Source organism: Armigeres subalbatus, chromosome 2 (assembly GCF_024139115.2).
Source record: "Armigeres subalbatus isolate Guangzhou_Male chromosome 2, GZ_Asu_2, whole genome shotgun sequence".
NCBI classification, from domain to species: Eukaryota; Metazoa; Arthropoda; class Insecta; order Diptera; family Culicidae; genus Armigeres; species Armigeres subalbatus.
In genome coordinates this window covers 65,910,793-65,934,232 of record NC_085140.1, presented here as the reverse complement: position 1 = coordinate 65,934,232, position 23,440 = coordinate 65,910,793, and the positions used below count along the sequence as shown (strand labels likewise).

Genomic DNA, 23,440 nt, shown 5'->3' with positions numbered 1-23,440 from the left:
GCCGCGTTGATACTGATCTTCCAGCTGGTGAGGTACTCTGTCAGGCATCCAGGCCTCGTTGGAGTTTTTCCACTAGCGCTCTGATCACTCTACCGTTGTAGACGATGGAGGTGTCATCTGCGAACAGAGACAGAATGCCGCCTTCTGGAGGTTCTGGTGGCATGTCGGAGGTGAACAGATTGAAAAGCAGGGGCCCGAGGATACTGTCCTGGGGGACGCCTACGACGATGTTGTGGGCGTCGGAAACCAAACTGTTTTTCGAGCAAGATGTTGAGATTTTCGGCAGACTCAAGTAATCGGTGCGGTGATGAATAACTTTTTCCAATAGCTTGGATAACCCTGAGAGAAGGCTGATAGGTCGATAACTTTTGGGGGAGGAAGGATCCTGGGGATGACTTTCGCTGACTTCCAGGACGATGGGAAGTAGCTGAGCCGGAGACACTGATTAAAGATTAGCGAGAGGTGCTCAAAGAACGGAGCACTCATGTGTTTGAGCTCGAGATTCAGGATGCTGTCGAAGCCTGGGGTCTTCATGTTCTTCGATGATTTAATATAGGCCGCCAATTCGCCAGCTGAGATCTCCAACTCCTCCAGAAAGTCGTGGGGAATCAAATGGATGTTGTTAGCACGCTCGTTGACGGCTGCTTCGTGTAGTCTGACGATGTTCTGCCCAAGATTGTGTGAGCTGACGAAGTGACGACCTATTTCAGCGACCTTCTCTGCAGGAGTTGTCAAGCGATCCTTTGAGCCATTATTGTCTAGTGGGATCAAAGGTGGAATGGGCCGAGGCAGTATTTTGGTCATTTTCCAGAACGGCTTAGCATAATCTGGGATAATGCGGATCTTATTCGAGAAATCGTTATTTTTGAGGTCCACCATTCTGGCCTTGATAATTTTTGTGATTCGATTGCAGCGTGCCTTAAGATCAGGCAGTCCAGTACGCTGAAAAATCTTTGGTGAGTGTATCGATGATTAAGAAGTTGCTTACCTGCCGAGCCGTCGGGACATGCTGCTCTCTGGCCACCGAGATTGCCTCTTCGATGGCGCACAGCTGGCGGTTGATACTTTCCGGCGTCTCCGGACGCACCTCGTAATCGATGGTGTCGACGCATTGCTGGAACCGCTACCAGTTCGCTCGCTGGTAGTTTCGCCGTAACTGCTGGTGCCGATTGACCGAGGAGTCAACTTCCGCCACCACCGGATAGTGATCCGAACTGAGCTCCTGGTAGACGACCGGCTGCGAGACGTGGTCGTTCATGTTGATTATGTATAGGTCGAGGGTTGCGTGGACACCAGACCGACTCAGCCGAGTGGGGGAATCCGGGCTCAAGATCGTGTAGTGGCCTTCCTCCATGTCGTTGCTCCTGATGGTGCCGTTCCGATTGCCGCGACTGTTGCCCCAGGCTTGATTCCTCCGAAGGGCGGCCGATGAACCATCGCCGGCTTTAGCTTGAGTTGGGCAGTACGCGGCGATGAGCGTGATTGTGCCGACGGAAGTAGTCACTTCGACACCGATGGCCTCGATGATGTTCAGCTGGAAGCTTGGCAGCAGACGGCAGTTGATGTTGTAGCGAAGAGCGATGGCCACACCGCCTCTCGTGGTCGGCCGGTCGAGTCGAGTCGGCACGATGCGGAAGTCCGGGATATTGACGTTCACCTCCGGGTTCAGGTGCGTTTCGGTGATGAACGCCACGTCTATTTCCTTCTCCTCAAGGAAATCCTTCAGCTCAATTGTTTTGCTCTTTAGCGAGCAAGCGTTCCAGTTGACCAGGCCCACCCTAGCAGCCATTTTCAATGATGAGCATGCCAAGAGTCAAGACCTGGTATAAGTGGGTTTTGCAGCCGCGCAGCCGAGTGGCGAGCTGCGCGAAGATCGGCATCAGTTGCTCCGGAGTGTACAGCGGAGCAGATTCTTCCGGTGGGACGGCTTCGTTCTCCGACTGCCGACGGAACCCAGGAGGAAGGAGCGGGGGCCATTCGCTGGTTGAAGGTGCTGACGATGCTGGAGTTTGGACCGATGCAGCTGCCGCTGCCAGTCGCTTGTGCGGCTGTAGCGGTGAGAGTATTGGAATCACACGACGGGGAGCCGGGATGGCTGGAAAGTTCACCCCATGGTTCTTCTTTGGAATGGTCCTGGTGGAAGCCATCTTCCGGATTTCCAGGAACTCGGCTCGCTTTGGGCAGCCCTTTGTGGTGGCCCGATGTTTGTCGCCATAGTTGGTGCATTTGGGATTAGCAACCTCCATCTTGTCGCGCTCTTCGGTCGCATGGAGTTCGCCATATTTGTTGCAGGGCGGCTTCATGTGGCAGTTCCGGTGCCGTGCCCGAAATTAAAGCAAATGGTGCACTGCGTGACGTCGCGGTACACTGGCCGATATCGCTCCCAGTCAACGACGGTGTAATTTATAACGCCGACCAGCTTCAGGTCCTTCCACGTGGTGGAGCCGTGCTCCAGGTGGACCAGGTAAAGCTGGTCGCGATATCCTCTCGTCTTGTTGTGACGAGCGATCTTGTGCACGGTCACTGGCTTCCATCCGCAACTTTCGAGCTCAGCTTTTAGCTCCTCTTCCTTCATGTCGTGGAGTCCTCGCAGCAAAGCCTTAAGCGGCTTCGTGCCGGGGTGGTCATGAGTGTAGTACTCATACTTGTGGACCTCGAGGAACTCCTCGACGGATTGATGATGGTCCTTGTTAGCCGGCATTACTTTCACGCCCTCGCTGCAGAGCCGAAAAGCACATTTCAGCTGGCGAATTTTTGGGCGCAAATCCGGCGGATCACCCTCCACAAACACGGGCGGGCACTTCTCCTTCCGCTCCGGTTGCACCTGCGGCACCTGCGGCAGCTGCGATTGCTGCTACTTCCTCTTTTTCGGCGGATTGCCGGCGTCATCAAGTGGCAACGGAGAGAACACGTTGCTCTGCAAAAACTGCTTAGAGGGTCCGGGAGAAAATAACGCCAACGCGACGAAGCGAAAACGTAAACAGCGTGGGCGTGGCCAGCAATGGTAGCTTTCATAATTTATCATTTTTGACCTCTAATTGAGTTGCTATTATATCCCAAAAAGTAATCCATAAGCAGTTGGAGTAAGAAAGTTGAAGAATATACATGACAGCTACAGTATGCAATCTACGAAATACTCCGTTACAACGCAACGCAAGACATTCCTCAACTATTTATTATACGAAGCTTATTCAAAATACGAATGTCGTCGTAGCCAAGCAAATCCGTCTTCCGATTTGCCTTTTACCAATGAAAACAAGCGCGGAACACCGAAGGATAATTCGCATGTTCACGCCTCAAAAACAGAACACTGAATGATCGTTTATTTTCACCGTTCGAATAATCTAGAATTCCTGTCTAGAGATGTCGCAAATTAATCGATTACTTCGATTAATCGATTCATCGTTGTGATATCGATTATTACCCAACGATTAATCGATTCAATAATCGAGATGAATCGTGAGTAATCGATTAGTTACTAATCGATTAATCAGAATTTTACGACATCATAAGGATGTCGAAAATTAATTGATTATTTCGATTAATCGATTCATCGTTGTGATAATCGATTAATTTTGAATCGATTACTCTAGAATGATTAATCGATTCAATAATCGACAAGAATCAAGAGTAATCGATTAGTAACTAATCTATTAATCGGGATTTTACGACATCTCTATTCCTGTCAGCCTACTGAGTTTGAATTTCAAATTTCTTCTCATTAGCTTCTTAGTATGCTGGCATTCCAAATGACAACTACGATTGAATTTCAAATTCGTTATCATTTTGTCTATTAATGTCATTTTAAATATTTTAATTTATTTCATTATTTTTATCATGAAATAAGAAATACGTTCCACTTTATCCATCAATGTAACCAACAAATGCAAATGCATTTTTCAGACTCACTTTATTCCCCACAACGAATAAAATGAACTCCTCTTGAATTGAAATCCGTCCACAGTGTACGGATTTCCTTTCATGGAATACAAATCCGTACACCTATTTAATTACTTGTTATCTTAATTGCGCTACAAATAAAATCCTCAATAACACTGTCATTTGCTCAACACATACCTTTAGAAGCCATCCTTGATGTTTGTATTGGGATGATCACGAATTATTAACATTACTGGCCCAGTTCGCAACATACATTTTTAGAACAGCAAAATGAAATCATTTACTAAATTAAACCTGTAATATGGCGTTTGCGGGGTTACCTAATGTTTTTGATTATTATCATTTAAAGTATAAAATCTACTTCCTATTTCTGAAGCAGAAAAACATTGTACCTAGTATATACACATGATAAGGTAACAAGTTAGCAAATTAATCATTTCCAAACTCTTTGAATTTAATCGTAAATCATAAAGTGAACGGATTTCGGTCTCTCACGGTAATTTTCCACATCTTTATTTTTTACGCGCTGATTTTTTCCATTATTTTTTCTGTGTACTTCAAGCGGGCTTGGTAGTCATATGGCTCATGCTTCTGCCTTATACGCAGGAGGTCGTATGTACAATCCCAGGTCCGTTCCATTCTCCTACTTTGTATCTTTCTCTATATTTATCATGTTCTAGCAATCGCTAGAACTGGAAATGGACTTCCATACCGTTTCTAACTCAATTCCTATACCTTCAACTTGAATATTCTAACAGTAATCTGCTAGAATTGGAAATGAACTATAAAGCGCGTTTCCAAACATCCAATTAGAAATTCCATCAGTTGCTTTCTCCTGTCTATCACATTGGCAGCTCGTTAACCAAGACGGACCTCTGCCTCTCGAACCTAACCCAAAAATTCCAACACATTCCGCATGAACTCGTGGCAAGTGCAGAGGTATATTCGGCTTACAGTGAGCGAGTGATTGCATCATCATTTCCTTTCCCTACTGTTGACTGTATAGGTGATAGGTAAATGGAATTTAGGAAATGTGCGACTGAAAGAGTAATAACCGAACGTATTAGGTCAACTGAATGAGAGATGTGAGCCACCGCCTGCACTGTATGTTAAATGTATCGATCCTTTCTTTTATACTCTACTATCTTCAACATTATGTGTATAGGAAAGACATTACTCATCGTCCAGTTTTCGTAACAGAAGGGTACAGATTGATCAAGGAATGGAATATTAATAGAAATTGTTCAATAAAGAAAATAGTGTTTAAATAGTAGTAACAAATAAAAGTGTGGTGAATAAAGAATGCGCTGTAGTTTGTGATGGAAGTAGTGCCTTTTTAAATGTACTTACCGGAATATGGTATCGGTACTTACCTGATTATACATCGTCGCCGTCGTTGTCATCATAACCATCGGAGTAGCTGGAAATATAAGGAGATTTTGGGGCAAAATTGTACACTTTGCAGTATTAGCTTGTTTCACATTGGACGGAACGCATACGGTAGGTCACAACATTGGTGCCGTGACCAGGATCTACGTTCCGAAGAAGTGATACGGCGTCGACACCGCCATTATTTGCGCGCAATCACAAATGGACCTTCGCCATACTGGGAGACACATTCTACAATTGGTGACGCCATAACAAACTCGATTGTGATCGGATATTTCGGCCATCACGTTTAAATTATTATATGAACGTCATTGGAATCTATCGGGACCAGCTGGGATTGAATATTCAAGGCCTGTTTGACAGGCTCACAAGGTGAGTACCTGTCCAACAATCTAATTTCGTATTTCATCCCTACCTGGTCGAATTTCTTGTTCCAATTTTCGATACTACTGGTACTACTACACTACTACGCTCGTGGACTTGCCGATCGATTGTTTCTGGCCGAGGGGAGCATACCAACAAGTTTTTGAGGATCCTGGAGGAACTGACCATCACTGCGGACGGCGAATGTCGGAGTATAGTCCCTTGGACCCACGAATAAAATGTTTTTCATCACTTGGATAGTGTCTAACTTATTTAAGCACTGAGCCCTGGATTGTCTAGTTTCTGTTTCTGTTTGCCTGACTGTGTGGGAAGCTGCTTTCGAAAAGAATTACGTTACGGTGGACAAAACTTTAATACAAAGCCTGTCGAGCGGGCTCACAAGGTGAGTACCTGTCCGATAATCCACCTAAAGCATGAAAGGTGCTTCTCTTGTGACATTACTTGTAGAAGATGGTTTGATTTGAATTGTGAGTACGTGCATGAATGGTTTGAAACCAGTAGAACGAGCTGTGGTACGTTGCGGTGGACAAAACTTTAATACAAGGCCTGTCGAGCAGGCTCACAAGGTGAGTACCTGTCCGATAATCCACCGAAGGCGTAAAAGGTGCTTCTCTTGTGGTATTATTTGTAGAGAAACGGTTTGATTTGGATTGTGAATCTGTTGATGAATGGCATTTAGGAGCATGTGAAATAGGCTGCGGTACGTTACGGTGGAAACATAAATAAATACAAGGCCTGTCGTGCAGGCTCACAAGGTGAGTACCTGTCCGATGATCCACCTAAGGCGTGAAGGGTGCTTCTCTTGTTTCATTGCTTGTAGACTGATTGATTTTGATTGCGAGTTCATTGATGGAAGGTAGTTTGTAACCCGTGGAGCAAGCTGTTACGTGGCTGTGATAGAAATTAAAATACAAGGCTTGTTTGACAGGCTCACAAGGTGAGTAGCTGTCCAACGTTCCATATTTCTATCGCAAGGGGTGCTTCGCTTTGTGTATTTCTTGCAGTCTGCTGGCGCTGTTACCCTAGACCTTCTATCGTATTTGCGTGTCATCATGGGAGGAAAGGAGCTTAAGTCAAGTGTCAACACACGTGACAATATCATGGACTTTTTAATCCGCCTGGAAACGTTTCTGGTAATACAGAAGCACCAAATGAGATCCAAATTAGGCTTCGTTTGGAAAAGTTAGAGGCAAAGTGGCATGAATTCGAGGAAATACAATCAGCGATAGAGGGCACTGAGGAATATGAGGAGAACATCGATCAATACCGGCAAGTGAGGGCAGATTTTGAAGATAAATATTTCGATGTAAGGGCAGGGTTGGAAAGTCGATTACCTCGGGAGGTAGCACAAAATACAGATCGAACTGTTGTTGAACCGGCGGCTCCTGGTGAGATTCGCAATGTGCATTCGTACGTGCGACTGCCTCCGATCAACTTGCCAGAATTCAACGGGCACTACGAAAATTGGCTTGCGTTCCACGACACTTTCAAAGCTCTAATCGATTCTACCCAGGAACTCAGCAACATACAGAAGTTCCATTACTTACGGGCATCTTTGAAAGGCGAAGCTCTTAAACTTATCGATTCGTTCCCTATGAGTGATGCTAACTACAAGGTTGCTTGGGACAGTTTGGTAGCAAGGTTCTCCAATAAATATTTATTGATGAAGCGACATCTGAATGCATTATTCGAGTACCCTAGAATGCGAAAAGAAACTGCTATTGGTATACATGAGCTCATCGATTGTTTCTGAACGGAATACAAAAATTTTGGACCAGCTGGGAGAACAGACAAGCGGCTGGGGAGCAATGCTGACACACTTGATGGTCTCGAAGCTTGATGACACCAGCCAAAAGCGATGGGAGGAGCATGCAACGGGTGTGGAAGAGCCATGTTTTCCTGTTCTAATAGAGTTCCTCAAAAGACAAACTCGGGTGCTGGATGCGGTTTCAGTGGATCAACTATGTTCAACTGCAAGCAGTTCGTCTTCAACTAATTCCTTCAAATCGGTAAAGGTTTCGGTTAATTCGGCGACCGAAAACTTTCTACCCAATGCATGGTTTGTAACGAACAGCATTACATTTCACGATGCCCATCATTCAACGGGCTACCATTGGATGAACGGCTGAATTTCACGAACTCCAAGCACCTTTGTAGTAATTGCTTGGGTAGAAACCACCTTGCACGGGATTGTCCTTCAAAGTATCGCTGTCGAACGTGTTCGAAGAAACATCATTCGCTTCTACATCCAGGTTTTCCTGGGTCTGGCTCAACTTCTTCCACTTCTACATCGGATTTGGCAACGCTTACTGATACTCCTACTTTCGGCGGGACATCAAACTCTGGCAATCCTGGATCTAATTCAGATCCAACCTTTTCATCTAATGTAGCGGTGGGAGTACACGGATCACACGTTTTTCTCTTGACGGTTATGCTGAAGGTTAAGGACACTTGGGGACGAAATCACATAGCAAGGGCTATTTTGGACTCTGGATCGCAGGTTAATCTCATGTCGGAACATCTATGTCAATTGCTCAAGTTGCAGAGAAGCGATAAAAGGGTAGAGATCAGTGGAATAGGACGTTCTCGGAAACAAGTAGCATACGAAGTGTCCACAGTCATCAGTTCTCGTATTCAAGACTTCTCACAGTCGATGAACTTTTTGGTAATGGCACAAATTACTGATGATCAGCCTTCTTCGTCTTTACCGTTTACTAATTGGAAACCTCCATCGGAAATGGAGTTGGCAGATCCCGAATTCTTCCACTCTGGTCCGATTGATATTGTCCTAGGCTCACAATTCTTCTATGATTTTCACCTTCTTCACGGTGGCCGGCTACAAATACGAAAATTCGACGGTACACTACCAGTGTTTGTCAACACCGTATTTGGATGGGTAGCAGCAGGTGAATCGGAATGTAACGGAAGAGCTTCAAGCGTCAGTTGCCATCTTGCGATAATGGATTCATTAGATAAAAGCATTGAAAGGTTTTGGAACATAGAGGAGCTAATCAATAAGAAACCAAGGTCACTCGAGGAAGAAGATTGCGAAGCTCATTTTCAAGAAACTGTTACACGTGATGAAGATGGAAGATATGTTGTTCGATACCCAAAACGTATTGGCTTCGAAGAGATGATTGGTGAATCGAAGAGTATTGCATTGCAACGATTCCAACAATTAGAAAGACGATTAGGACGAGATGCTGAACTCCAGAAGCAGTACCGTGAATTCATGCAAGAGTATATCCGTTTAGGACACATGAAGTTTGCTGGCACAATTGAGAATGTGGAAGATCATGAGCGCACGGTGTGCTACCTTCCACACCACCCCGTTTTTAAGGAATCGAGTACCACCACGAAGCTACGTGTGGTTTTCGACGGTTCAGTAAAGACATCTACTAATTGTTCGCTCAACGACGCTCTCCTTACAGGACCGGTTATTCAAGATGATCTTCTAGATTTGATGGTTCGCTTTCGGAAATATCCAATTGCTCTGGTGGCGGATGTGGAAAAGATGTACCGGCAGATCCGTATTCATCCAGAGGACACTTGTCTCCAATGAATTGTCTGGCGTTTCAATCCTTCGGAGCCCATTCATGTCTATGAATTGCAAACCGTAACCTATGGTCTATCTCCATCGTCGTTCCTAGCAACACGTGTTCTTCAGAAATTGGCGGAAGATAGTGGAAATCAATACGAACATGCCGCTCCGAAAGTATCAAAGTGATTTCTATATGGATGATTTTCTTTCTGGGGCGAATTCTGTGATTCAAGCTCGAGGACTTCGGAAGGAGGTGCAAGCATTGCTGGCAGAAGGAGGCTGCTACTAAGAAAATGGAATTCAAACCACCCAGAAGTTCTGGACGATCTACCAACCGAGTTGAACAACAATCTATCAACAATGTACTTTGAAACAACGCAGAAGATCAAGACGCTTGGAGTTATATGGGAAATAGAATCGGATCACTTCGGAATCGAAGTACGAGAATCAAAGGCGGACGAAAAGTGGACTAAAAGAAAGGTATTTTCTGCTATTGCTCAGCTGTATGATCCTCTTGGTCTCGTCTCACCAGTAGTTACCTGGGCAAAAATAAGGATGCAGCATCTCTGGTTGATCGCGGCCGAGTGGGACGATCCAATTCCAGAGGACATTTATGTAAAATGGCAGGAATACTATCAACAGTTACCATTACTAAAGTCATTTAAAGTTTCAAGATACTTGTTCACGCCAGAACCAAAAGAAATTCAGTTCCACATCTTCAGTGATGCTTCGGAACTGGCATACGGGGCTTGTATTTACGCTCGATCCACCAACAAGGATGGTCAAACCAAAACGGAGCTAATCTCGGCAAAATCTCGCGTAGCACCACTCAAGCGAGTAAGCCTACCTCGCTTGGAGCTCTGTGCTGCACTTCTGGGAGCAAGATTATATGCTCGGATATCTGCAGCGCTGGGAATGGAGGAAGTCCATTGTTGGTTCTGGTCGGACTCAACAGTAACCCTACACTGGATACAAGCACCATCTAGTACCTGGCAGTCATTCATCGGAAACCGTACATCAGAAATTCAACGACTCACACACGGTCACACGTGGAATCACGTGAGGGGAATAGACAACCCTGCTGATTACATTTCCCGTGGCCTGCTTCCTGAAAAAATTGTCAACAATACTGTTTGGCGTAATGGTCCAGTATGGCTGAGTCAAGAGAAGGAAAATTGGCCGAAGCAACAGGTGTTAGAGCCTATATTAGATGAACTGTTGGAAAGAAAAAATACTACGCTACTCACAGATGCCACTTTACCGGATACCTCACTATTTGAGCGATATTCCTCATTTTGGAAACTTGTTCGCGTTACTGCATACATACTACGCTTCATATCTCGTTGTCGCAAAAAATCTCCCCAGCAAGAACCATTCATCACTGTGCCGGAACTACAAGCTGCGAAGGAAGCGCTAGTCAAGGGCGTGCAACATCAAATTTTCTTCGAAGAAGTTAAGGCTTTAAATAAGAAGCAATCGATACCGTCGAAATCTCCACTAAAATTGCGTGTTGAGATAGACTCGAAAGGCATTCTCCGCCTTTGTGGCCGGCTCCAATTGTCTGAAGAACGCTACCAAACTAAGCATCCTATTATTCTTCCGTGCAAACATCCTCTAACTACATTGGTTGCAGAACATTTCCATGCTCTAGCATTACACTCCGGACCTCGTATGACATTAGCATGCATACGACAGGAATTTTGGCCTCTGCGAGGTAAGGTAATCGCAAATCTCGTTTGTCGCAAGTGCCACAAGTGTTTTCTGCACCGCCCTCCTCCTATTTCCCAACCAATTGGTCAACTTCCCAAGACACGTACAACCCCTAGTAGACCATTCACAATCACTGGAGTGGATTATTGTGGTCCGGTATACATAAAACCGATTCATCGCCGAGCTGCCTCTCGAAAAGCCTACATCGCCGTATTCGTCTGCTTCGCTACAAAAGCAGTCCATTTAGAATTGGTATGTGACCTATCAACGGAAGCGTTCATCGCTGCATTACGACGTTTTATCGCTCGACGTGGGCTTCCAGCAGAGATACACTTAGATAATGGAACCAATTTCCAAGGAGCAAAAAACTTTCTTCAAATTCTCAACAATCCTCGCCATCAACAAACAATTTATAATGAGTGCAGCGGGAGAGGCATAAAATGGAATTTAATTCCTCCCAGAGCACCAAACTTCGGCGGTTTGTGGGAAGCCGCTGTCAAAACCGCCAAAACATCGCTCTCAAAAACCATCGGGAATGCCAGGCTATCCTATGAAGATTATGCCACCGTGCTCACTCAAGTGGAGGCCAATATGAACACACGTCCACTCACGCCACTCTCGGAAGATCCTAATGAGCTTGAAGTGCTGACTCCTGGACATTTTTTGACCGGATCCTCTTTTGTAACTCTGCCAGAACCAGATTATACGGATATCCCATCAAACCGGTTGAATCACTATCAACAACTGCAGCAGCTTATCCAGCAACATTGGAGCAGATGGAAACAGGGAATATCTGACGGAGTTAAATAGTCAACGCACGAAATCTTCAGCACCAGTCGACATCTTCGTGGGTCAATTAGTCCTTCTACGTGAAGATAGCAAATCATCCACTACCTGGCCGCTGGCGAGAATTGTCTGTATCCACCCAGGTGACGATAATGTTGTTCGCGTTGTCACTGTTAAAACAGCATCAGGAACGTATACAAGATCTACATCGCGCATTATTCCATTACCTTTCGACGAGAACTTGATTCAGCAGAAAACGAACGAAAAACCCATAGCTAGAATAGATAAATTAGATTAATGTTTGTATTTCTACTGTATGTTATTTTGACTATTAAGATTTATGTTGTAAGCGATTGAGTCCGGTTCTGCAAAGAGTAAATTAGTAAACAAATTTAGGTGGCCGGTTATGTTGACTGTATAGGTGATAGGTAAATGGAATTTAGGAAATGTGCGACTGAAAGAGTAATAACCGAACGTATTAGGTCAACTGAATGAGAGATGTGAGCCACCGCCTACACTGTATGTTATATGTATCGATCCTTTCTTTTATACTCTACTATCTACAACATTATGTGTATAGGAAAGACATTATTATGGTTTACTCATCGTCCAGTTTTTCGTAACAGAAGGGTGCAGATTGATCAAGGAATGGAATATTAATAGAAATTGTTCAATAAAGAAAATAGTGTTTAAATAGTAGTAACAAATAAAAGTGTGGTGAATAAAGAATGCGCTGTAGTTTGTGATGGAAGTAGTGCCTTTTTAATTGTACTTACCGGAATATGGTATCGGTACTTACCTGATTATACGTCGTCGTCGTCGTTGTCATCATAACCATCGGAGTAGCTGGAAATATAAGGAGATTTTGGGGCAAAACTGTACACTTTGCAGTATTAGCTTGTTTCACATTGGACGGAACGCATACGGTAGGTCACAACACCTACCCTACATTGACTTGCATTCTGACGTGGCAGGCGCCAGTATGACCTAACAAATGAGAACACCAGTACTTGTACATTGAAGATGTGAGCTAGTCCCAAGCAAACATCTGTTGGTTCCCTGTGCAAGAACAGCTGATCTGGTCATAATGGAGTAGCAACTACGAGCAGTCAATCAAGCTCTATTTTTTCTGTGTACTAATAAACCACATAGAAATATAGGATAGGCTGGAAGCTGAAACAAATCTCTTTCGATTTCCTGCGAGGTGAACCGGCCCAGGGCCGAAAACCTCACTAATAAAGATAATAATAATAATTTTTCGATTTGACAGGTACGAACTTAATCCAAAGTGCGGTGTAGGCGTTTAGTGAACACCCAGTTAAAAAGCAGTCGCTCGGTTAGCGAACTGTTGCTATGCATCGGATCGCATGATGATCGATATGGGTATAGTCATCACAAACTATCCAGTTCATGTTCCTCATCAGTCACATACTGCAGAAAGTGACGTCGATGATGGACTTGCTAACGGTTTTGTGAAATGTACTAACGGTACTTGTTGCCCATAGTTTCAGCTTCGCCACGGATTCCAGTAAATTGTAATGTCTGGCGTTGGTCAGTCTTCTTCCCCATTACACTGCCCAAGTTATTTTGTCGCCTCCAGTGATTACCGGTTTTCGGTCGATCAGCTTCTTTGTGAGTGCCTCCAGCATCCGGTTTTATTGCTGCAACAGCCACACACGAAGATCCCATTAATTCTGGCAGATTACGAAACCTTCGCTTAAGATGTCTACCACTTCTTGTATATGGAATTTATCCACCAGTTGAATAGCAGCAATCTCCGAAGAATTCACCACCCAGATGCCGTTGTCAGAAAGTTTCCCGCTATCGATTTTTTGTATGCAAGACATATTGGAAGCCACCCGTCGTATGGTTGTTTCCGTCCTCCGGTTTGCAGAGCAGACATCTCGGTTGTTTCGTAAAGTTCCTACTAACGTCTCCTTCTTCGAGACATTTTCTACATAGACCGGATCTGTCCGAAACCTTTGCAGTTTTGGGCCTGGTGGCCAAACGCCATGCATTTGAAGCATCATTCTATCTGTTTGGTGACTCGCAGGGTGAGTCTCAACGGACACACCGACCATCGGACTTTGACCTCCACTATTTTATTGACAACATCTGCAAGTAATCGTAATGGTACGTGTATAATATCGTTTGCTTTCATCAGCTGGATCGTCAACTACACTTCACCCAGCTTGCATTGTGAGGGCAGTGCGCATTCGTCTACTACGTGATCTCACCCAGGTCTCTTGCACACGACATCTGCTTCCTGCGTCATGTTTCGTTTTGACAGGGCAAGTGAATTGAACAACTCAGTTGAATTCAATTGACTTGCCAAAAATTAAGAGTCTTATGACATAAGACGTGTTTTGAACAACTCCATTTAATTCCACCACCTCGTAATACTTTTACATATACGTATTTTACATAGTTCCTGCTATAACGATGGCTTTCATTGGTTTAGTTTCAGATGAAAATCACTGAAAATAATTCCGACAAGAAAAAGTTTTCGTTAGAAAACTTTTTCCTTAAAGTGCCAGCTTCGATGTATGGACGGTTGGAGAACATAATCACCTATCTTGAGACAAAATTCAATAAAAGAGCATTTTTCGCAAATCGACTTTAAAATTTTAAACTGATTTTTTCAGTAGGGCTCAATTTGGATTGTTTCCGATATTTTCACTAGAAATTTTGACTGATTTTGCGATGGTCACCCATACAACACTTTTTGTGGGATGCGTCGTTTTTCTATTATATCCATTTGAAAATATTAGCAAAAAATTTCAACTCTTTCAAAGGATAGTCTAGATTAAATTTGGAAAAACATTTTGTTTTCATTTCGGATCATCTGTGATTTTTCATTTCTCATTTTTCATTTCTTACTTCTTACTTTTCACTCCTCATTCGCACTTCTCCGTCTCACTTTTCACTTCTCACTGCTCACATCATAGGGAAGAAATGGCAGAAATGACGCTTAACTTTTAAAAAGAACATATGTCACCTTTTTTCATTAATTAATTTTGTACCAATCAAAAGCTATCATATTGGTCTGTTGATCGTATATTAAAATTCATTCATGAAAATATTTTAGTCATTTTGAAAAATAAACTAGAATTTTCAGTGTATACATGAAATCTTAAAATAGGTACTTTTTAACTCATTAATGGGTTTCTATTTTCTTTGTGAATTTTTTTTCTTCCGTGTAAGCTGTGTATTCTATGCTGTCAGTGCCGGTTTGAATAAATTGTGTCTTGGGAGAAATAACCTAGAAAATCGATAGCTTATTTGTTACGAAAAATGATGTCTCATAACTCTTTGAATATTTACTATTTTTGAGCGTGATCATTATGAAATTCAATAGCGAAAAGAAAAACATTCCCCATCAGATGCAAATTGTTGTATTCAGGTTAGATACTAGAAAATTGTCTAATGTTTCAATGTACACATAGCACACACACACACACGGACGCACACACGGACAGACAGACATTTGCTCAGTTTGTCGAGCTGAATCGAATGGTATATAATACTATGGGTCTAAGCGCTCTATAAAAAGTACGTTTTGGGAGTGAAATGAAAGCCTTTCAGGTACAACTTTGTTGTACGAGAAAAAAAACAGTGGAGTATGATTAACGATTACCGATCGTGATTAAATATTGACACACTATGTGTATGATTAATGATTAACGATCGATATGATTAATGATTATGAATGATCAAATTGAATGATTTGCATAATGATCCATAATCGAGTAACCTTTAACCAAATTTTAAAGGTATAAAAATTAATGCTTATGATTAAAGATTAATGAATAAAAGCAAGATATGCAATGATCCAATGTTCCACAACTTTGTACCTTCTGATTTCAACAAATTTGGAACAAACATTCTCTTTCTTAAGAAGGGAACACGATGGTGATGAAGACATTCTTCATATTAGGAGACGACGATAGGGTTAAGGATGGAAAAGGGGAAAAGGGGTGGGTCTGGTGGAGTTGATTTTTTACACTTAGTTTTATTTCTGCAGCACGGCAAAAATCTACAGCCTGCGCCAGCAAATAAAAAAACTGATATTTCAACAAAATTACGTTTGTTAGCTGATTTTCGGTGAAATATTAGCTGATTTTTGAGCAATGTTGACAGAAATCTCGGCAAAAAAAGTTTGCTGGGCACGGCGCGAATCTCGAAAAGTTTAACATTTTGCTGAGATCCCGGTTAAAAATTAATGTGTAGGTAGTTATAGATCAACTCAACACTTCATCAAATCATGGTTCACCCAGAAAGCAATGAAAAGTGTTTCCTTCTGGATGGTGAATGTGATCATTTCTTTAAAAATAGACGGAATAAGGCATCGATGGATATTTTTCTTCTTTAGAAATAGACGTTTGCCGGAATAAGGCGATTTGGGTTTGATCCCTTTTCAAAATCAGTCAATGTTTTTAAATGAAATCTGCCTTCTTTTAATCAAATGATGAAGTATCAATAAGAATACACAATTATCCTTTTGACCAATTGGTTTATTCATTTTCCAATTTCAAAAACTGGAATTAAACTGGCAACTCCGAGCAAGGCCGGTACACAGCTATTATTATATAACTCAAAATTACAATTAGAAACAAAAAGGAGAGGAGGGCAATGTTTTTTCTCCTTGTCCTTTCAGAGAGCGAACAATAGAGCTTTAACCGAATAGCTTAGCCCCATCCCACGAAAATCCACAATGCTGTAACATAGATTTCTTAGCATGGTCTCTCACAACGTCTCGTCTGTTCATAATTTTAAATCATTTGTATGGTGATATTCCTAAACCACATCCCTACCAATCATCCAACCCCTTGACCAAAGACTTATGTTTTTTTATTAAATTCAATTTATTTTAATTTTTTTTTGTGTTCATACAACAGTGTTTCAGTTTAAGTGTTTGGCCATCTGGCCCTTCATCCTCATTTTTTTCTTGTTTGTTTTGTAAAAATATTTGTTTTATGTTCTAATTTTACATGTTACTTGAGGAGGCATTAGTTTATTTACAATTTGATAACCTAACACACTATTTACACTAATATTTACAATAATAATTTGATAACCTAGATTGGAACTAGCGCCCTAAGCGCTTCTTGGTCCGAGCTCAGCAATGGACCAAACTTTTTTACACTCACCAAATTGTTCCGTAAGGTTTTTATCCCAGCCAGACGGTGTCACCGTTTTGTCAACCTGTTGCCTGAAAATAAGCTTGCTGTCGGGTCAAGCCAGGGTGGCCCTCATTGGCCCATTCCACAGTCGTGCCATTGAGGATGATTTTACAGGTCCCCAGGCGGAACAAGTTTAGGGATTTAGAGTGGGGAAAATGATGACTTGGGTTTCGCCGCGTTGATACAGATCTTCCAGTGGTGAGGTACTCTGTCAGAGCATCCAAGCCTCTTGGAGTTTTGCCACAGCGCTCTGATCACTCTACCGTTGTAGACAATGGAGGTGTCATCTGCGACAGAATACCGCCTTCTGGATATTCTGGCATGTCGGAGGTGAACAGGTTGAAAGCAGGCCCGTGGATACTGCCCTGGGGACGCCTGCGACGATGTTGTGCGCATTGGTACTGCTCCGCTGATTGAGACCGGAATGTCCTTGCCGACAGGTAATTGTTTATGATTTTCACCAGGTAGCTGGGAAGATTATAGCGTTGTAGTTTGTCACCAGGCCATCATGCCATACATTGTCAAATGCCTTCTCGACATCGAGTAAGGCCAGTGGATGGTTTTGAGACAAACTTGTTCCATCTGAGGACGTTGGTAACTCGAGTGCTGGTGTACAGTTGACGACCGCGTCGGAAACCAAACTGTTTTCTAGAAGATGTTGAAATTTTCGGCAGACTTAAGAAGCCGGTGATGAATAGCTTTCTCGAATAGCTTGGATAACCCTGAGAGAAGGCTGATGGGTCGATAACTTTGAGGAGGAAGGATCCTTCTCAGGATTCCGGATGGGATGACTTTCGCTGACTTCCAGGACGATGGGAAGCTGATGGATAGTGAGCCGGAGACACTGATGAAGATCAGCGAGAGGTGTTCAAAGAACGGAGCACTCATGTTTGAGCTCGAGATTCGGACTTCGTGTGGACTGACGATTTTCTGCCCAAGAGTGAGCTGACGAAGTGACGACCTATTTCAGCGACCTTCTCTAGAGTTATCAACGATCCTTTGAGCCATTATTGTCAGTGGGATCAAAGGTGGAATGGGCCAGGTTTGGATTTTAGTAGTTGGTCATTTTCCAGAACGTCTTAGTATAATCTGGGAGAATGGGATCTTATTCGAGAAGTCTTTATTTTTGAGGTCCACCATTCTGGCCTTGATAATTTTTGTGATTCGATTGCAGCGTACCTTAAGTACGCTGAAACTGCTACGATCGAGACTTTCCGGCGTCTCCGGACGCACCTCGTAATTGATGGTGTTGTCGACGCAGTGATCGAACTGAGCTCATGGTAGACGACCAGCTGCGAGACGTGGTCGTTCATGTTGATTATGTATAGGTCGAGGTTGCGTATACACCAGACCGACTCAGCGAGTGGGGAATCCGGGCTCAAGATATTTTTTTTGACGTAGGACTTACGTCTCTCTTCACTATACCGGTGTCATTTCAATATTTCTAAATCGACCGCGTTACGCTGTAAAGATTTTGAATGATAATAGCGTTTGTCCTAGGAACGGATCTCTGTAAAACCCTTAATCGACAGATCTCAAGTATGCCTTTCATATTCATACTTGATATGACCCGAAAACTTGTTTCAATAGGCCTAAACTGTTTTCGAAGCAAAACATTGACTGCACTGAAACCTATAAATATGGGTGCTTGTTCCTCGCGTCATTTGTTCGCTTGATTCTGATGGGTGCAGACGCTAGCGGATAAGCTAACTGCGCACCAAAATAAGCCATAAAGAGGGTGACGCAATTTTCCTTCTCATTCTCTCAGAACTTTCAACGGATATTATCATCATCATATTTTTCTTATTTGTTGGGCACCCGCAAACCAGTCGGAATAATAGCTGCGGTTGAGCAATGAAAATCCCAACAGGAGCAACAGCAGTACAACAGCCACATGGTAGCGCACAGCCGCCGGATCTTCAAGCAGATGAGCGATTAAGCACAACCACATTTTACCTTCAATGTGGAAGAAAAGAATGAGAAAGTAGCAGCTTCAGGAAATGAAATTAGAACCGTCCTTCTTAGGACGAAGAAAAAAGTCTGGATTGAAGAGTTAATTTAATTTAATTTCCGTTCTGCTTTGTTCGCTGAAACATTAAAATATTAAACGCGCAAATGGCCACACAAAGTGCAACTTCCTGTGGACGATTTGTCTATCTGTGTTCTATGTAATAATTAAATCATTCTAAGAAAAGTTGATTTTTCTCCGTATGAGATATTTCGGTTTTCGATTCTCGAAACAAATGAAAACTTGACTTATTCAATGATAAGAATGAAAAAATTAAAAACTTGTGCTCATTCAAAACATATGTATTGCGTAATGTTCGCACATCGCGAACGAAAATCAAAATATTCCTTCCATTATCTTCTGTTCCATTCCACATTTCATTCTCCAATATTTCACCTTCAAATGAACAAATGCACTGCCTACCTGCTAAAGTCACGCAAAGAAGATCTCTCCACTCTACAGTCACCGATCATCATCAATGATCATTCATCACTGCATCTACAGCGAGAATCTGCTCACGAAGCCGCTCCATAGAGCTTGAAGTAATATTTTACATTGCTTATTTGCTTAATTCTTTGACTTTTAGAGACGACACCTATCCTTCCTGTCGCTGGCGGGCAAAGTTTTCTTTGTACGATACGGAAAAAGTTCAGATCTCTCAGAGATTCAAAGATAAAGGTGTAGCCAACAATTCTGGGTTCCTATGCTATGCTGAAGACATCATCATCAAGACAAGGCAAAGCTTCGAACCTGCCGTCAGGGTTCTTATGCAATACTGAAGAAATCATGACAAATTATTTTCGCTTGATTGGTTAATGTAAAGGTGGAGCCAACAAGTGGTTTACATTGGTGTTGTTCTTAAAAAAGGCGGAGCTTCGGCCTGCCTCTGGTTTCCTATGCTATTGGAAAAATCATGAGGTGCTGATATTTTAACAGCTTGTTCATATGCTGCTACAACGAATTACAAAAGGCGGGGCCTAACTTTATTTACACCGCGTTGTTGCCCTGGCATCAAATTTATCGTTGATTTTTACGAGATAGGAGGGACTCAAGAACCAATGTGTTGATATAAATAAAATGTAGTCACACAGGTGCTCCAGTTTGACTTGAAAAGTTGGCGAGTGTTCGTGTACAGAATGTCCCAACAGTTCAAGCGAAGTACCTTGGGTGCACCGCAAACGGAAGCGTGAGATGCAGGAGAAAGGAGAGGAAGTGGAAGTGTTAGCGAGGCCTGCACTGACTAATGCCGAACGCATGAAGCAGTACAGGTTGCGAAAGAAACGAGTGAAAAGTAATGTTGATACGTCAGTAGAAGAAAGTTCCGGACCGAGTTTGGTCGTTGCTCTAGAGCCTATGCCGAGAAGCGTTGATCCGGTTATGTTTGTTGCTGTCTCTCGATGACATCTCACAAGATGTTACTCTGTCGTTCAATGGTGAGTTAATATATGTTTATTTAGTTTAATATGAAACTGTTGATGACTTTTGAGTAATTTTGACCTTAGCTAACAAATTTGTACAGAAAGGAATAATTTTAATTATAATCGATATTATGATAAATAACTCATAATAAAGTTTAATATATAATTGGAGTTGGATCGATGAATTGAATAAATATCATCCGCCCATGTGTATATGCTTAACTTAGCTGCTGACGTGCATATCAATGGTTTCAATCTGCCCACTGTGTATATGGACGAAAAATCCTTATTGTTGCACTTTGCTAAATTTGCTTATTTGTTAATTATAACATGTTTACAATGCAGTTGGCAGTTTAACAAATAATATCAATGAAGGTTTCTGATTTTTAACATATTTTTTAGAAAGAAGAACAGTAACCAATTACAGTCAAGAGTAATGGAAGCCGCCACTGAGTGGAATGTAAAACTTGCATTATACAAATGCTCCTTTTTCATTTTGTTATAAGTTTACGAAAAACAGTAGATTTGACATTTAAAATAAGTGGGAGGTGGTCCAAATTTTTGACAATGCAAGTATTCGGTATAAAATTTGAAGAAGGGAGGTGGGTTTAAAACCTTAAAAAGTAGTGGTCATCATACTTATTGACTATCTTGAAATTCAAAATGTATTGCGCTCAAACATTCTGATGCAGCGCGTTACAAATCTATGATAAAAATTCGTCGATATTTGAAAGTTGATTTTTTTATGACAGTTATGAATTTAAGGAAATCTGGAATCATATTAACTATAGTTCTTTGTTTCTATAACTAACTAACTTCATCTATCTCTATTTGCAAATGTCAGTAAGAAACTTGAACCCATTTATATTATTTAATATACAAGAAGAGAGAGTTGAATTTATTTGTGCAGTTACATATGATGTAACAAATGCTATTGAGGTTTTGTTCAACACTGTTTACATGTTTCTATAGATACGGTTCCGCCTATCAACCAGAGTAATGTCGAACTGGGCCTTGCTGCAGAACAATTTCTAAGCCACGGTAAGTATTTTGAACTTCGTATAAATATTTCGAAATAGTAAATTTTATTATTTGTTATGCATATAAAGTCATTTGCTAGATTTAAAATGTGATTGTATTATTGTTTGCGAAATGGTGAGCATTGAGTGAATTACTAACTGAATATTATCAGAATTGTTCCACCTCGTTCATTGGAGAACGAGACTGATCAAGTGCTGGATCCGCAAGTCAGTGAGTTCAGAGAATTTTGTGTTGTCAATAGTGTGGTAGATATAATGAATACTATTTTGCAGATACACCCAATTTCGAAAGAGCCGATCGCGAGTTCCATAATCAGTTCATTAAAATGAATTTGGGGCTGTGTGTGCAGTGTTTGTGACCGGCTTTGGTTTATAAACGATTTGAAGCTTATCACTGAGGCGGCTGGAAGATTGCTACTTGATGCTGGTCATTTGAATCAGTTTCGTTCAAGCATGCCAGACTTGCCGCATAGTATGCAGCGGGTTTGGTGCCAAATCTGTCCAAATCAACGGGTTCACGTATCCTGACTATCCACCGAATCTTCCACCTCTGGACCCAATTAGCGAGCGACTTATTTCACCGCGGTTGCCGTTTATGCAGATTCGCCGCCGCGACAAGCGCAAGGTTTAAATATAATTATTCGCGATATTTTCGATTTTTGCAATATTATCCGAAATTTCAGGCAGTCACGATCATTGGCCAGGTGATCAATATTCCAGTAGATGTAGATGAGATGGTTCGAGTGCTTCCACGTCAGTTGGAAGATGATTATGCTTTTAGTGTGTATTAGAAGACACACAAGTCAAATTACTTGTCTGGATTCGTCAGAAATCTGTAGTGAAATCATGGCTCGAATACCTTGTTAATACCCTTTATATAGAAGAGAGGATATCTTTTAATCAGGAGATATAAGCTTATACTAGCGAGTCAATGGCTTGCTACAACTGGGATGACGATATTGAGCTTGAAGATTGAAGCTTCTAACGATGGAGTTGTTCGCTGGTCAGCAACAAACGGTTTTGTGGAACGAAGACAAGTGTTTAGAGTTGCACCGGCCCAAAACAGGACACCAGTTTCGATTGTCTACGACGAGAATGCCGAGAGCTATCCTTTCCGGATATTTCAGGATATCCCAGAAAGTTTAGAGAAGGAACTCATGTAACTCCTTTATGAAAGCCACCAGTGAGCTGAGAAGGAGTGACAGGCGAGGGCAAGCCAAACCACTTGTTGTATATGGCTTGAAAATTATGCGTCTACGTGTTACTGAAGGATTGCAATTTTATTTCAAAAGCATGGGAACAGCAGATGTGACACGAGCACAGCTCAACGACAGAAGCTTGTGGAAAGTCTAATGGAACGTAATTTGTCGTTTGAAATCGATACCAAATTCGGTGCAGTATTGGTATCAACGGAAGCAGGATCTTTTCGCAATGATACGACAGCTGGGGAAGCCTACAATGTTCCTGACTCTAAGTGCCAGCGAAACTCAATGGCCGCTATTATTGAAGCAGCTGTGTTACTAAAGAATATAGGGAATTGAATTGGTTGAACCGCTGCAAGAGTTGAATGCACAACAGCGAGCAACGCTAGTTAATGAGGATGCCGTAACATGTTGTCTTTATTTCAACAAACTGGTTGATGTACTAATGACGATATTATCTTCCCCAAGATATAGGCCGTTCAGGATCAACTACGTTGTGGATTACTTCAAGCGAATTGAGTTCCAACACCGCGGAAGTCATGCCCACATCTTGCTCTGGCTTGCAAACGATCCTGGCGAAACCGTTTCAGAACATATGCCTGCTACAATGGAGCTTCAAGAAAGGTTTGTTCTATTGAAGCAATGCATTTGCCAGAAACGATTAAGAACAGATTCATAACCACACGCGCACTTGCTATAAACGCAATGAGAAAGATGTCGGTTCAATATACCGTATGGCCAATGAATGAAGAGCGAACATTGATTCCTCTCCTGCCGACGACCGTCGCCGTGATCAGTTGAAACGTGCCACTGAAATGCGCCAGACCTTAGAAACAAAGGCATTTGACACGATAGATGAGTTTTGTCGTCGGTGTGTAC

The 23,440-nt window shown here is 42.4% G+C and overlaps 2 protein-coding genes across 2 annotated transcripts; both read left to right on the top strand.

Annotated features, from left to right (window-relative positions):
- The first annotated feature begins 8,104 nt into the window (after positions 1-8,104).
- LOC134209008 (uncharacterized) lies at positions 8,105-9,235 on the top strand. The gene has a single exon (XM_062684981.1). It carries the CDS (start codon positions 8,105-8,107, stop codon positions 9,233-9,235), a length of 1,131 nt encoding a protein of 376 aa, XP_062540965.1.
- A 339-nt stretch (positions 9,236-9,574) lies between these two features.
- Positions 9,575-22,150, top strand: LOC134209006 (uncharacterized). Its single transcript, XM_062684980.1, has 2 exons — positions 9,575-10,051; positions 22,043-22,150. The coding sequence occupies exons 1-2, from the start codon at positions 9,575-9,577 to the stop codon at positions 22,148-22,150; spliced, it is 585 nt and encodes a 194-aa protein (XP_062540964.1).
- The last annotated feature ends 1,290 nt before the right edge of the window (positions 22,151-23,440 follow it).

Bases quoted from the DNA above. Each gene is read 5' to 3' on its own strand.
- LOC134209006 (XM_062684980.1), top strand. From the start codon at position 9,575: ATGTACTTTGAAACAACGCAGAAGATCAAGACGCTTGGAGTTATATGG. The intron at 10,052-22,042 runs GTAAGCCTACCT...CCGAAATTTCAG, and splicing joins GCGTAGCACCACTCAAGCGA to GCAGTCACGATCATTGGCCA.
- LOC134209008 (XM_062684981.1), top strand. From the start codon at position 8,105: ATGCTGAAGGTTAAGGACACTTGGGGACGAAATCACATAGCAAGGGCT.